This window comes from Phacochoerus africanus, chromosome 3 (assembly GCF_016906955.1).
Source record: "Phacochoerus africanus isolate WHEZ1 chromosome 3, ROS_Pafr_v1, whole genome shotgun sequence".
NCBI lineage: Eukaryota > Metazoa > Chordata > Mammalia > Artiodactyla > Suidae > Phacochoerus > Phacochoerus africanus.
The window spans coordinates 40,714,042-40,727,703 of record NC_062546.1 but is presented as its reverse complement, the minus strand read 5'-3'; the positions used below and the strand labels follow the sequence as shown (position 1 = coordinate 40,727,703).

The window sequence follows — 13,662 nt, the reverse complement described above, 5'->3', positions numbered from 1 at the left end:
ACACTTGGATGTGACAAATACACAGTATGTACTTATTTTATAAGACAGTTTGTATAATTGGCAAAGTTGGATATACAGCATCCTAATGTTTATACACAGAGGGAGTAGGACCAGACACACCTGACTGCCTGCGGAGAGCAAGTCTTTCTGCAGAGGTGAACTGCAGACCAATGTTTTCTAAATTAAACTGAAGAGGGCCAGCAAAGCCTCTGATTCTCTCTGGGTCATAACTTTGAATAAAATGCTCAGTCTAGAACACAGAAGAGCTGACCTGTCTCTTGCTGCCTCATCCTTAGGCCTCATCCTGACCTTCCATAGCTCCCCTCAGAGACCCCATGGAGAATAAAGGAAAAAAGCCCTAAGAATGAGAAATGAAGAAAATCTCTGAAGTGTCTCTGAAGACATTACTCTTCCACTCTTTAAAAAGTCTTGACTAGATTGCTAGACAAGGGATAGTCCTTCCCAAAGAGAAGAGAACATTTAAGAAAGAAATGTGGGTACTTCTTTTCTATGTAAGTTTACTCTAGAAATATTGTCAGCTTATTTGAGAACCACACAGTAGTTGCTAAAGTTGGACTGCCTTGTAGACATAAAGGAAATACAAATGCCGCCATCCTGGACCTTATTGCATCATGCGTCCATCCATTTATCCACCTCTTCTGTTCTTCATTTATCCTTTCAAGAGCTTGATTGAAACCTGCTATACATATGATGGTATATCAGGTATTGTAGATGATTCACAGATGAATGAAAAGCATTATCCCTACATTTGCTCCCGAACAATAGTGCTGAGCAACAGGAGTGTATGTAAATAACAATAAGACGGTAAGTGAAAGGTGGGATAAAAAGGACCTTGAAAATAATTACAGGGGCTTAGAATAACAGAAATTGTACCCAGTTCTGTGATAAGTGTCTTACTAGCTTTTTCTGATGTAATCTTCACAACAGCACTGTAAGGAAGGTATTATTACTACCTGAGCCTATTTACTGGCACTCAGAGTCCTGCAGCCTGAATCCAAGTCCCATGTACTTGGCACTCTGCCTTTACAGTGAGAAGGAGGGCTTAAATGATAAAAGGTCACACAAAAGATGGAGAGGATTCACCATGCAGAGGGCATCAGAGGCTGAGGGAATAACATGAGCAAAGAATGGAGATGGGAATGTCCAAATGTGTCCAAAAAGTAGGAGTTACTTCAGCATGGCTGAAGTACAACACCCCAAAACTGAGACTTGCAAAAATGTGATGGGCCATATTAAAAGCAGTTTTAAATATCAGGCTAAGAACTTATTATTTTATTTGGTAAAAAATAGAAGCCCCTGGCAATTTATGAGCATGAGGGAGTATTGAAACAAATGCTGTCTAAAATATCTGGAATAATGTAGGTATCAATTGGATAGGAGGAAATTGTAGCAATATTATGATTTACAAATTACATGTTGGTAAATGAATCAAATGTATGATCAAATGTATGATTTGCCAGATACACTTATCAGAGCACATCAATATAAAAAATAATGGTATTGCTTATGAATATCTCTTCTGAATCAAGACCCAAATACACCTGTAGATAACTATAATTTGTGCAAGTCACAGTATCTCCAGGCCTTGGTTTCCCCATTCACATTCCCCTTTTCTGTGCCCTTGGGCACCTGCATCATGGCATGCATCCATCGATTTAATTGTCTGCTTAATTTTCCCTCTCCCCCAATGTTGAATTGTCTGTACTTAGCATAATGTCTACTGTATGTTAGGTACCAAGAAAATATTTCTTGAATGAATGAAAAAGTGAATGAATGAAAGGATAAATTTGTCATTCTCTAAAGCAAGGGGACTGGATTTTAATCTTTATGGTCCCTTCCAACTGTAGTATTCTAATTCTATGAAATCATTTTCAAAGTCCAGTTTTAGAATTTGAGCTCAAATATTTGGCAATAGAGAGTTCCGGAAAAAATTTACACTCTGAGAAACTAGATCTGAACTATTAAAAGAGAATAATCTATTCCCTAAAAGGGAATAAGAATCTTGGAGTTTTCCCCATCCTTCAATATTATGACCCCATAGAGAACAAAGGAAATGAGGCTCTAATTCCCACTTCCACTTTCCTGGCTTACTTAGCATTTCAGCTCTCTTTTTTTTCTCTATATGTTAACCTGTCTTTAATGCTATTGTTTCAATTGTACAAACATTTATTAAACACCTTGTGAAAGTACCATGCAAACAAGCTACTTTGATGACTATGGTTGAGCCAAATTGAATTCTTGCTCTCAAAGAGTTAAGATCAAGTATCCATCCATCCATCTATCCCATTCATCCACCCACCCATCCAACCCACCCATGTATCCATCTACTATGGCCTGCATATTTTTGTTCCCCCAAAATTAATATGCTGAAAAACTAATGCCCAAGGTGATGGTTATTAGGAAGTGGGGTCTTTGAAAGGTAACTGGCAGAACCCTCACGAATGAGATTAGTGCCCTCTAAAGAGGCTCCAGAGAGCTAGCTTGCCCCTTCTGCTATGTGAGGATGCAGTGAAAAGCTGGCAGATTGTAAGAGGGCCCTCACCCAACCATGGTCTCAGACTTCCAGTCTTCAAAACTGTGAGAAATAAATTTCCATTGTTTATAAGCCACCCAGTTTGTGGTGTTTTTGTTATAACAACTCAAACAGACTAAGACATGATCTATCCATATCCTTCAAATATTTATTGAGCACCTACCATCATATTTTACTGATTCTAATATGTACATGCTCTCCTCATTTTACATTTTAATCAGGATATTTTTACTATCAATAGCATCATATAATTTATATTGGCATTGTTTTTTTCTTTCTCGGTAGAACATAATGTATCTTATAATTGATAGTGTCAGATACAATGAAATACAGTATATCTCAGGCATTATGCTAGGTGAAGTTATATCTGAATGCTCATCTTTTTAAAAAATAAACATGACTTTTTATTGATTCTAAGAAAATTCTTAGTTTAATAAGTTTGTAACATTTCTCCTAGAATGAAAAGCCAAGAAATTGTATTGTTCTAAAAACATTTGTGAATACTTCTTTTATCCCAAGCTCTGTAAATCACTCTTAAAAGGGTTAATATTAGCTCTTTTTCTCTTAATGGGTCTCAGGGTGGACAAAGCAGTTGCCCTTACATATTTGATATTATTCTAGGTTTGCTAGGTTTAATTTAATTATACCTTATCCACTTTAATAATATGCACCAAAACCCCCAGCATTCCCAATCCAATACATTCTGAGCCTGCATATATTTAGAAATGCAAATGACATTAAAATACATGTGTACAAATTCAAGATAATGTAATCAAGAATTGCATATACAATACTTTTTGGCAATTAAGAATTTGGTGGTGGGGGAGGGGGAGGTGAAAATGTTACCTGTGGTGACAGCCCATAAGCTAAATTAATTCAATCAATGAAAGGGTGTGGGGACAAACTAGTCATTTCCAGATATTTTGATGCTTAATTTGTTTGGCAGTACTGGGCACCAGTTACACTTATAAAGAGTCTTACAGTAATAATTTTTTTTGGTGGAATGAAACATTAGCATACTGGCTCAAGTGGTGCTTGGGCTGGAGAGCAACGTCTAATACTCAGCACGCTGCCATTCACTCATTCCTTCATTTATTCATTAAATACTTACTAAGTACCTAATGTGTACTGGGCATTAATCTGAGTACAAGACACATAGCAGTGAGCAAGACTGTGGGGAGACAGTTAACAAGTCAAGATCAGTGTTATATAAGGAGTAGCAGGGGCTAGAGAAAAATAAACACAGCAAGATAGGGTAAGTGATAAAAGAGTAGAGTTGCTCAGGGAAAAATTATTTTATTTTATTCTTTGGTCATATTTGCAGCACATGGAAGTTCCTGGGCCAGGGATTGAACCTACACCACAGCAGCAATCCAAGCCTCTGCAGTGACAATGTCAGTTCCTTAACCTGCTGTGCCACAGGGGAACTCCTGGGTTTATCCCTATATCTTCTCTTTCCTCTTTGCATCTCCCACGGCATTCCAAGTTGGTTTTGGTGCAACTAAGCTGTCATAAATTGCAAAAAAGACCACAGAACTTCGAAAAGGAGAAATTCTTTTTCCTTTTCTTTCAGTGCTGGCTGGCCTCGTGACTTGCTTCAGACAAAAGAATATGGCAGAAGTGATTTCAGCAGTTCTGAACCTCAGCCTCAAGAGACTTCTGCTATTGTACTTGTGGAAACTTTGCCATGTGAAAAGCTTAGGCCAAATGACTGGAGGATGAGAGCATGTGGAGAGACCAAGTCACTCTAGCTGTCACAGATGAGGCCATCAAAAACAGGCCAGTCCTGGCCAAAACTCTAGCTAACTACCAATGTGTGAGCAAGCTCAGCCAAGATTGGCTGAGCCTGGCCCAGACCAGAAGAATTACTCAGCTGAGCCCAGCCACAACTACTGACCTGCCAAAATCATGAATTAAATAAATGGTTGTTGTTTTAAGCCACCTAAGTTTGGGAGTGGTTTAAGATGGCAGTCTAAGCCAATTGATATACAAGCCAATCAGTCCTGAGGTTTGATAGTACTGGAGCCCTTCATACAAGTTCAGGTTTATTAGGCTAGGGAAAGCAAGAAGGACCAGCTTGTGCTTCCAGCTTTTTGGAGATGTCTGGATGGGAAAAATGGGCCTGACTCACCATCAGAAGATTAGAAGCAACCTAAGAGATTATATAATTCCTTCTTGCTTTATAAATGAGGAAACTAGACTTAAATTCCCCCCCCCCAGGTCAAAAGTAAGTAAGGTTTAATGAAAAGAGCACAGGCTTTGAATGTGGAAATCCTAAATTCAAATTCTACTTCTTAACAATCTTAGTACTTAGCTGTGAGATTAGAAACAATTAACTTCATCTCTCCAGCCTCACCTTCTCATCTGTAAAACAGCATGGCACATGTGAGTGGGTGCACAGGAGAACCCGACTGGGCTCTGGGTGATGCCCAACTGCCCAGCTGTGCTCCTACAGCAACAGACTCCTCTGTTGCCAGTCTGGTGGGACTGCTCTTTTTCTCACCCAGAAGCAGCCATGGCTCTCATCTGGTGGGAACTGACTGGAAGTACTTAGTTTTGTGGGGTTTTATGTACTCTGCAATGATTAGTGTGTATTCTGTATAGGTGTGGTTAGGGTGCCTTCACATTAAATATTGTCTTTATGGGAAAGGCGGAATTCTTCCTAGTTATGCCTCTTATAGTTAACAGGAGAAATTCATTGCAGGTTGAAATCTGAAATTGGAATAATTCTGTGAATCCAGAACTTCTCATCTAAGAAGCTAAAACCTTAGTTAATATGAAGATTAAAAAAATCTGAAAACCTTCAACTGAGCTTGGGATACATATGCGTATTTCAATCGCTATTTTATAGCATTTTATACAATTATCTTTGACATTTACCTAATATGTATAGTACCTCATATAAAATACAAACTGTAGTACCAAAGATACAGTCATAAAATAACAATATAAAGTGAAATTGAAAGTAATAACACATCACTCTTTTATGTAACTGCTGAATAGAGTTGTTATTTCTGTTGCTTAGCCATTGGGACTATGCTGAAATAGACTACGTATTCCTTTGAGACAGTGAGTACATGACTCCTATATAATGACAGGGGTTGCAAAATCTTCTTTAAAAAAGGATCCCTACTTTCCCAGATCTGTAGGGATCTAGGGCCTTGAAGCCACAGTCAGGATTGAGGCAAGATTTCATCTGGGGGCTTTGGCACCTCACTGAGGAGGATCCTTTGGAGGCCAAGGTTATTTGATGTTTTCTCCACCATAAATTTGAATTGTTAATTAGTCTTCTAACCTCACTGGGATAAGGTAAGAAAGCAAAGTTACTGAAAGGAAATTTGCAAATTTATAAAGATGATTAATAATATAACTAATTTGCAAATTTATAAAGACCATTAATAATATACCTAAATATATTGGAAGCAGTCTATTCTCTGATCTAGACAAAAAGGGGTGAGGCTTGGCCTCTTTAGCAGGAAGCCCCCAGCTGGACTTTCCACCACTAGCCTTTGGGGAATGGCTTGTCCTCCTCACCCAACTCCAGTCCAGCAGTGAGTTTGGGTGGGAAAAGTGAGTTCAGTGGGACCGTGGAAACCCCCCACCCCAACTACTGCTTCACAGGCCTCTATCCCTTTGTACTTGGAGGCAGGTAGGAAACATACTTTCTTTTCTGTCCTTTTTTTTTTTTCATTTATAATGATTTTTATTTTTTCCATTATAGCTGGTTTACAATGTTCTGTCAATTTTCTACTGTATAGCAAGGTGGCCCAGTTACACATATATGTTTACATTCTTTTTTCTCACATTATCATGCTTCATCATAAGTGACTAGACATAGCTCCCAGTGCTACACAGCAGGATCTCATTGCTTATCCATCCCAAAGGCACTGGTTTGCATCTATTAACCCAAAATTCCCAATCCATCCCACCCCCTCCTCTCTCCCTCCCCCTTGGCAACCACAAGTCTGTTCTCTAGGAAACATGCTTTCTCTAATGAACTTGGTGCTCCCCCAAAAGATGGGAAGCAGACCTGACCAAGGAGGCAGCAGTGGGCTTTCCCCACAACTCTTCCACCTGCCTGCTCCCTCTTCCACAGACCCACCAGCTCCCTCATCACTACCCTCCCCAACACACAAGACTGAATCTCGAGAGACTGACTTACATAGTAATCTTGATCTAGACCTTTCCTCCCAATTAGATGTAACTGTCCGAGAGATACCTAGAAATGAGGAGTTTACAAAATTCTTTTAGCAGTGGTATTAATTTAAATAAAGAAAAGAAAAACTACTTGATTTTACTACAGTACATTGATCCAGTTTGCTGTAGTTGGCATATCTTAAAAAAAGCAGGAAAACATTCCTGACTACATGTTTTATAGGACGGTTGGTGCTGGGCATACGGCTTCCTCAGGGGTGGGAAGCTGACCTGCTGAGGTACAGTAACACCTGAGCACACAAACTTAGTGGCCTTAACTCTTGGCTCTCAAAGGTCACACAAATGCTATCCCATTTCCATTCTCATTGCCAAAGATAGGATACTTCTGGATCCTGGTAAGAGTTCATTCATATTAAAACCAACATTGGATGGTATGTTTTTTCTGTAATTAAAAATCTAGAACTTTGTCTAGATACTCATGTTGCAACAGAAGAAAGGGTGGGGGAAAAAAGGTAATTGTAATGTATACATGTAAGGATAACCTGATCCCCTTGCTGTACAGTGGGAAAAAAAAATTAATAAAAATAAGTTCACATATAAAAAAAAAATCTAGGTTTTGTTGTTGTTGTTGTTGTTGTTTTTAAATTAAGGAGTGAATGTTAAAAAAAAAAAAAACCCAAAAAACAAAACCCTGCTATTACTGTGGCAACTTGCTCTCCCATAGGCTATAAGGAACTGCAAATGACAGCAAACACAAAAGGAGTAGAACGAAGAGGAAGGAGTTCTCTTTCCTTCCCCTTCAGGATGAGGCATTGTTAACTCTTCTAGGATTCAAAGAGAATCAAGCCCTTTGTAATTTGCAAGTTCTAAAAATTTGAGCTCGTCTGTATACATTACTTGTATTTGAACATCTCCTCTTTCTGCCAGGAATTTATAGTATTGGTATATGTCCCAATCCAAAATCTCGCTGTTAGAACTCAGATTTTCAGGTCTTTCAGTTAGTCTCACTTTTTCCACTGGAATACCTTCACTTTTTTCCAGTTTGTCAGCGACTGTGAATAGAAACAAGCCAGAATACACAAATCACAAGAGATAACAGTCAGCTAGAGGAAACATTCTCATGTCTATTCTCTTTAACTGGTACAAAGATCTGGTCAATTAACAGAAAATAAATATCCTTAGCAGACAGAAATTTTCTAATTTTGTTTATTGGGTTCTGAGAAAAGTAGAAGACACTGCTTATTCCTAGCAACCCATACAAATTGTTGCATCAATATAATTCAGACCTTACTGAAGATCTTGGCCAAGCAGCCTTGGGAAAGAAAACAGATCTCAGAAAAAGGCAACAGGCCACTGACTTTTTCTGGGTATATTGAAACTACAATATATGAATAAGAACTTCTTCATTACCTCCTATGAGGGATAGTCTGAAAATAAATATGCTTGAGTAAACCTAATGAACTGTATATGTATATATACAGTAATTCCAGTTTCATTAAGCATATAAGAACACCTTGTATATATAGCATCTTAAATTCAAAAGCAGTTTGTTCTTTCTTTTCTCAGATCCAAATAATGCAAAAGATGTAAATTTAGATGCTTACTCTGATTATAGAAATTAATCAAATGGACTTTATTCAATTCTTGGAAGATTATTATTTAAAACTCTATTACATTGTCTGGGTCAGTGATGTTGCATGAGGAAGAGTTACATACAACTTTGAAAATGATTCTAGGAATGTATACTAACCACATGCTCTATTTTTTTGTAGACAAAGGATAGGTTCATAGAGTAATGGTTACTTGAATTGTTCTCAAGTGCATTAATAGAGATTGCCAACGTATGAACCTTACATCCATGTCTTCAGAAATTTCAAACAAGTCAGCCCATATTCTAAATGTTAGAATTAGGGAAACTGCTTCGTATTTATTGATGTTATATTGAAGTTCTCAGTTTAAGGAAAGAACATCACAAGAACAAGTAAGACAGAATTGTTTGGAGACATACTAACAAAAATAAAAGATGGATACAAATATTTAAAACTTTTTGAAAAGCTACTATAAGAAATCAGAAACTCTGGAGTTCCCGTCCTGGCTCAGCAGTTAATGAACCTGACTAGAATCCATAAGGACCGAGGTTTGATCCCTGACCCTGCTCAGTGGGTTAAGGATCTGGTGTTGCCATGAGCTGTGGTGTAGTTCGCAGATGCGGCTCAGATCCCGCGTTGCTGTGGCTATGGCATAGGCTGGTGGCTACAGCTCCAATTCGACCCCTAGCCTGGAACCTCCATATGCCGTGGGTGCGACCCCGCCAAAAAAAGGATTAAAAAAAAAAAGAGAGAGAGTGAGAAATCAGCAACTCTACATTGTATTAAAAGAATTGCATTAGAGCAGACGTTAAAGCAGTTTTAAAATACTTTCATAAATATGTCAACTAGTATTGATTTGTTTTTTTAACTTTTGGCAAATCTCTACCTTAAAATAAATTATATGGATTACTCACTATAATCTGCCACTTTCTTGTAATGATTTAGGGCAACTTCACAATTCTGTAGAACATTGATTCCTGATAAATATCTGTACCCCTAAAACACAGGCATATAAATTCTTAATATTCTGACAATGCTGTATTTATAACACACTTATTTGGGCCCAAGAAAACTTAATTACAAACCAAAATCATCTGGGACATCATGCTTCCTCCAGCACTTCCAAAAGTGTAATAGATCAGTGCCTAAAGTTAAAAAAAAATTTATTGGCCATCTAAATTATAAACTCAAACCAATCATTGTTTTATTCCTAGCCCACCAATGAACCTTGAACTACTCCAAAATAAACTGCAAATTTCATTCTGCTTCTCTGTAAAGATGGTTGCCATTCACTGGGGGCTTATGAGCTCTAGAGTCCATGAAGAGGGGGTTGTACATGATATTTCATTTAATCGTCTATCCCTATGGAATAGATATTATCTAAAACCTGATAATTTGGAACATTAAGAAACCAGCGGCATTAGAACCCTAATCTTCTCTAACTACTGAGCTGGTACTTTTAACCATCATCCTAGAGTGAACCATTCACTTAAAGAACAGACTCTCTGTTCAGTGTCCCTTTTTAAAAAATCAGTTTTGTTCCAGGAAAAATAGAATGACCTTACCTTAGCTTGATTGTATTCCATTCCTATTCCATAAGAAGACAAAAATCCTAATGCCTAAAGGCAAAAGAAAAAGGGAAAACTCAATAAATCCATTTATTTCAGTTTTTCTTATCTACATTGGTAAGGGATATTTTATTTTATTTTTTATATTTTTATTTTTTGTCTTTTTGCCTTTTCTAGGGCTGCTCCTGTGGCATATGGAGGTTCCCAGGCTAGGGGTCGAATCTGAGCTGTAGCTGCTGGCCTATGCCAGAGCCACAGCAATGCAGGATCCGAGCCACGTCTGCGACCTACACCACAGTTCATGGCAACACCGGATCGTTAACCCACTGAGCAAGGCCAGGGATCGAACCTGCAACCTCATGGTTCCTAGTTGGATTCGTTAACCACTGAGCCACGATGGGAACTCCGGTAAGGGATATTTTAAATGTCTAATAATTTGTATTGTCAATTTATTTCTTATACCATAGCAAAGTGCCTTATTACACTTTTGCTAAGGCTGCAAGAATTTGGAAAATGTCACAAAAGTGAGAGTTTTGTATAATACATGTGAAAACAGGCTAATACTTACTGAACTTTGGTATAAATTATAGTAATAAAACATTATAAACCAATGTTCTTTATGTGCTTGCCTTTCTTAGCAATGAAAAAATTTTCTGTTCAGTATTTTTTGAATTTTAATTTGAATATTTTTCTTCATACTTCAGAAATAAAATGTGATGGATATAAAAAGTTTGAGCAGGGAAAACTATATCAAATAAAAAGTGAAAGTCTGAAAACAGAACAAAATGGTGGAATAGGAAGCCTTAGACCTGGTTTGAAAAGATACATGTACCTCTATGTTCATAGCAACATTATTTAAAATAGCCAAGATATGCAAACAACCTAAATGTCTATCAACAGATGGATGGATAAAGGAGATGTGGTGTAAGAAGTTCCTTGGTGGCCTAGTGATTAAGAATTAGGTGTTGTTACTGCTATGACTTGGGTTCCATTCCTGGCCTGGGAACTTCTGCACGCTGAGGGCATGCCCCTGCCCCCAAAAGAGGAAGACATAGTGTGTATATATATATATACACACACACACACAAAGGAATATTACTCATCCATAAAAAGAATGAAATAGTATCATTTGTAGCAACATGGATGGACCTAGAGAAGATCACACTAAGCAAAGTCAGAAAGAGAAAGACCAATACCATATGGTGTCTCTTATATGTGGAATTTAAAATAAGACACAAGTGAACAAATCTATGAAACAGAAACAGACTTACAGACATAAAGAACAGACTTGTGGTTGCCAAGGGGGAGGGGTTATGGGAGAGGGAGGGATTGGGAGTTTGAGATTAGCAGATGCAAACTAGTATATGTAGGATGGATAAACAACAAGGTCCTATTGCATAGCACAGAGAACTATTTCAATATTCTATGATAAAAACCACAATGTAAAAGAATATAAAAAAGAATAAATATAACTGAATCACCGTGCTATACAGCACAAATTAATACAACATTATAAATCAACTATACTTCAATAAAATCAATTAAAAAAATAAAGGCAGCTACAACTTGGACTTCAGTTATGTAAGACAATGAATTTCACTTTTGCTTAAGCTAGTTAGGTTGTATTTTCCGTACTTTAAACTAGGAGAATTTGGATTTCCGGTCGTGGCTCAGCGGAAATGAATTTGACTAGCATCCATGAGGATGCAGGTTTGATCCCTGGCCTTGTTCAGTGGGTTGGGGATCTGGCGTTGCCGTGAACTGTGGTGTAGGTTGCAAACTTGGCTCGGATCCCGAGATGCTGTGGCTGTGGTGTAGGTCAGCAGTTACAGCTCTGATTGGACCCTTAGCCTGGGAACCTCCATATGCCATGGGTGTGGCCTGACAAAAGAGAATTCTAACCAATACAAGTGGACATCTCTGTCAATGAGAAGTTCAAGTTAATAGGTACCCAGTAAACCAAAAGTAATCCCTGTATAGTAGTTGCTGCTTAGTACACAGTTGCTTTAAGCTATATAGTAATTTGGTGCTCATAAACCAATTTCTTTCTACAATGCTTCTACCTTTTAGGCACTTGAGGACAGCCACCAGGTACCTCAGTTGTTCTTCTCTACAAATACCACTTATTCTCACTGACAGTGCAGGAGGGTTCCCTTTTCTTCACACCCTCTCCAGCAGTTGTTATTTGTGGATTTATTAATAATCACCATTCTACCGGTGTGAGGTGTTACCTCATAGTAGTTTTGATTTGCATTTCTCTAATAATCAGTGATGTTGAGCATTTTTTTCATCTGCTTGTTGGCCATTTGTATATCTTCTTTGCAGAAATGTCTATTCAGGTCTTTTGCCCACTTTTCAATTGGGTTGTGGCTTTTTTGCTGTTGGGTTGTATAAGTTGTTTGCATATTTTAGAGATTAAGTCCTTGCCAAGGGGGAGGGGGAGGGAGTGGGAGGGCGTGGGATGGATTGGGAATTTGGGGTTAATAGCTGCAAACTATTGCCTTTGGAATGGATAAGCAATGAGATCTTGCTGTAAGCACTTGGAGCTATATCTAGTCACTTATGATGGAGCATGATAATGTGAGAAAAAAGAATGAATACATGTACGTGTCACTGGGTCACCTTGCTGTATAGGAGAAAACTGACAGAAAACTTTGCGGCCATAATAGAAAAAGTAAAAATCATTATAAAAAACCCAAATACTATCTATTCTGCCTTTATTGTGTGATATAATTTAGGTTATATTCATCATCTCATGTGTTTTCTGAATCTGATCTACATTGTGAATTCCATATTTCTGACATAACCTTGTTAAAAAAAGGAGCTACCAAGTTCCCAAAAAGGGAAAGTTACCCCAAAGTAGATGAAACTGTTACTTTTTGCTATTAAATTATATACAAAGGGAATGGCTGACATGAGCCAAACTATGCGACTAAACAAAGGAGAAATTGCCAAATCCCTAGAAATAGATGAAAAACTAATGAACAACGAGAAGCTGTTGTGACCAATTTATCACAAAGGATTAAGGTGTTCAACATCAAACATTGAGAGAAACTTCTTGCTGACTTTGAACTGAAATTCTGGCAACGTGTAATGCAATTGACAAAAAAAGAGTTGATATTAGAAATCAACTAAGACAGATATCAACTTAAAACTGATTCAGCTGGACTCTAAATGAGAATTTTGGAACATCTTAGCTTAATTTATTTAACTTATATTTACTTTGGTGTAACTAAATATTGTTTGATAAAATATGTCTAAAATATCACTTTTAATAGATCAAATAAAAATTCTACATAATAATAAATCATTGTTTTATACTTTAATTGACAGCATTCACATAATACAGTTATAAGCTTACATTTTAAAAGTATATAAGTATATAACATATGGTCAATGGTGTCATAATGATTAAAATGTGAGATTATCATCTCCACCACATTTTTCATATTTCTGAGCTTGGTAACCCTGATAAAATGGAGCTTGATTAACAATTAACAAATTGTTCTTAGTGAACTTATGCGGCTTGACAAATAGTACTGCTTCATTTTACGGAATTTTCATAAACATTTTGAAAATGTGATGGAGAATCTTATACATTAAACTCATCAGCACTATGTGTGATTTTCAGAATTTGACAGCCTCTAGGCTTTATAGCTACTTTTTTGGTCTTCTTTAGTCACTTAAAATCACTGACAAATTGGCAGTGACATCATTTATAAGTTCTTTCAGTACACAGAGATGCCAAGATATTTGCACTCACTGCAAAGAGATGCAAAAGTGCTATTCTCTACTT

At 37.4% G+C, this 13,662-nt stretch overlaps 1 protein-coding gene across 2 annotated transcripts in view; it reads right to left on the bottom strand.

The window, feature by feature from the left end:
* SEL1L2 (SEL1L2 adaptor subunit of ERAD E3 ligase) overlaps positions 1–13,662 on the bottom strand; it is a 113,832-nt gene that overhangs the window by 25,796 nt on the left and 74,374 nt on the right. For both annotated transcript variants that reach the window (XM_047770365.1, XM_047770366.1), the window contains exons 6-10: positions 9,864–9,917; positions 9,384–9,443; positions 9,213–9,294; positions 7,607–7,761; positions 6,717–6,773 (exon numbers count right to left, since the gene is read on the bottom strand). In XM_047770365.1, coding sequence (XP_047626321.1) covers positions 6,717–6,773; positions 7,607–7,761; positions 9,213–9,294; positions 9,384–9,443; positions 9,864–9,917 — 408 coding nt within the window. The remainder of the gene's footprint in view (positions 1–6,716; positions 6,774–7,606; positions 7,762–9,212; positions 9,295–9,383; positions 9,444–9,863; positions 9,918–13,662) is intronic.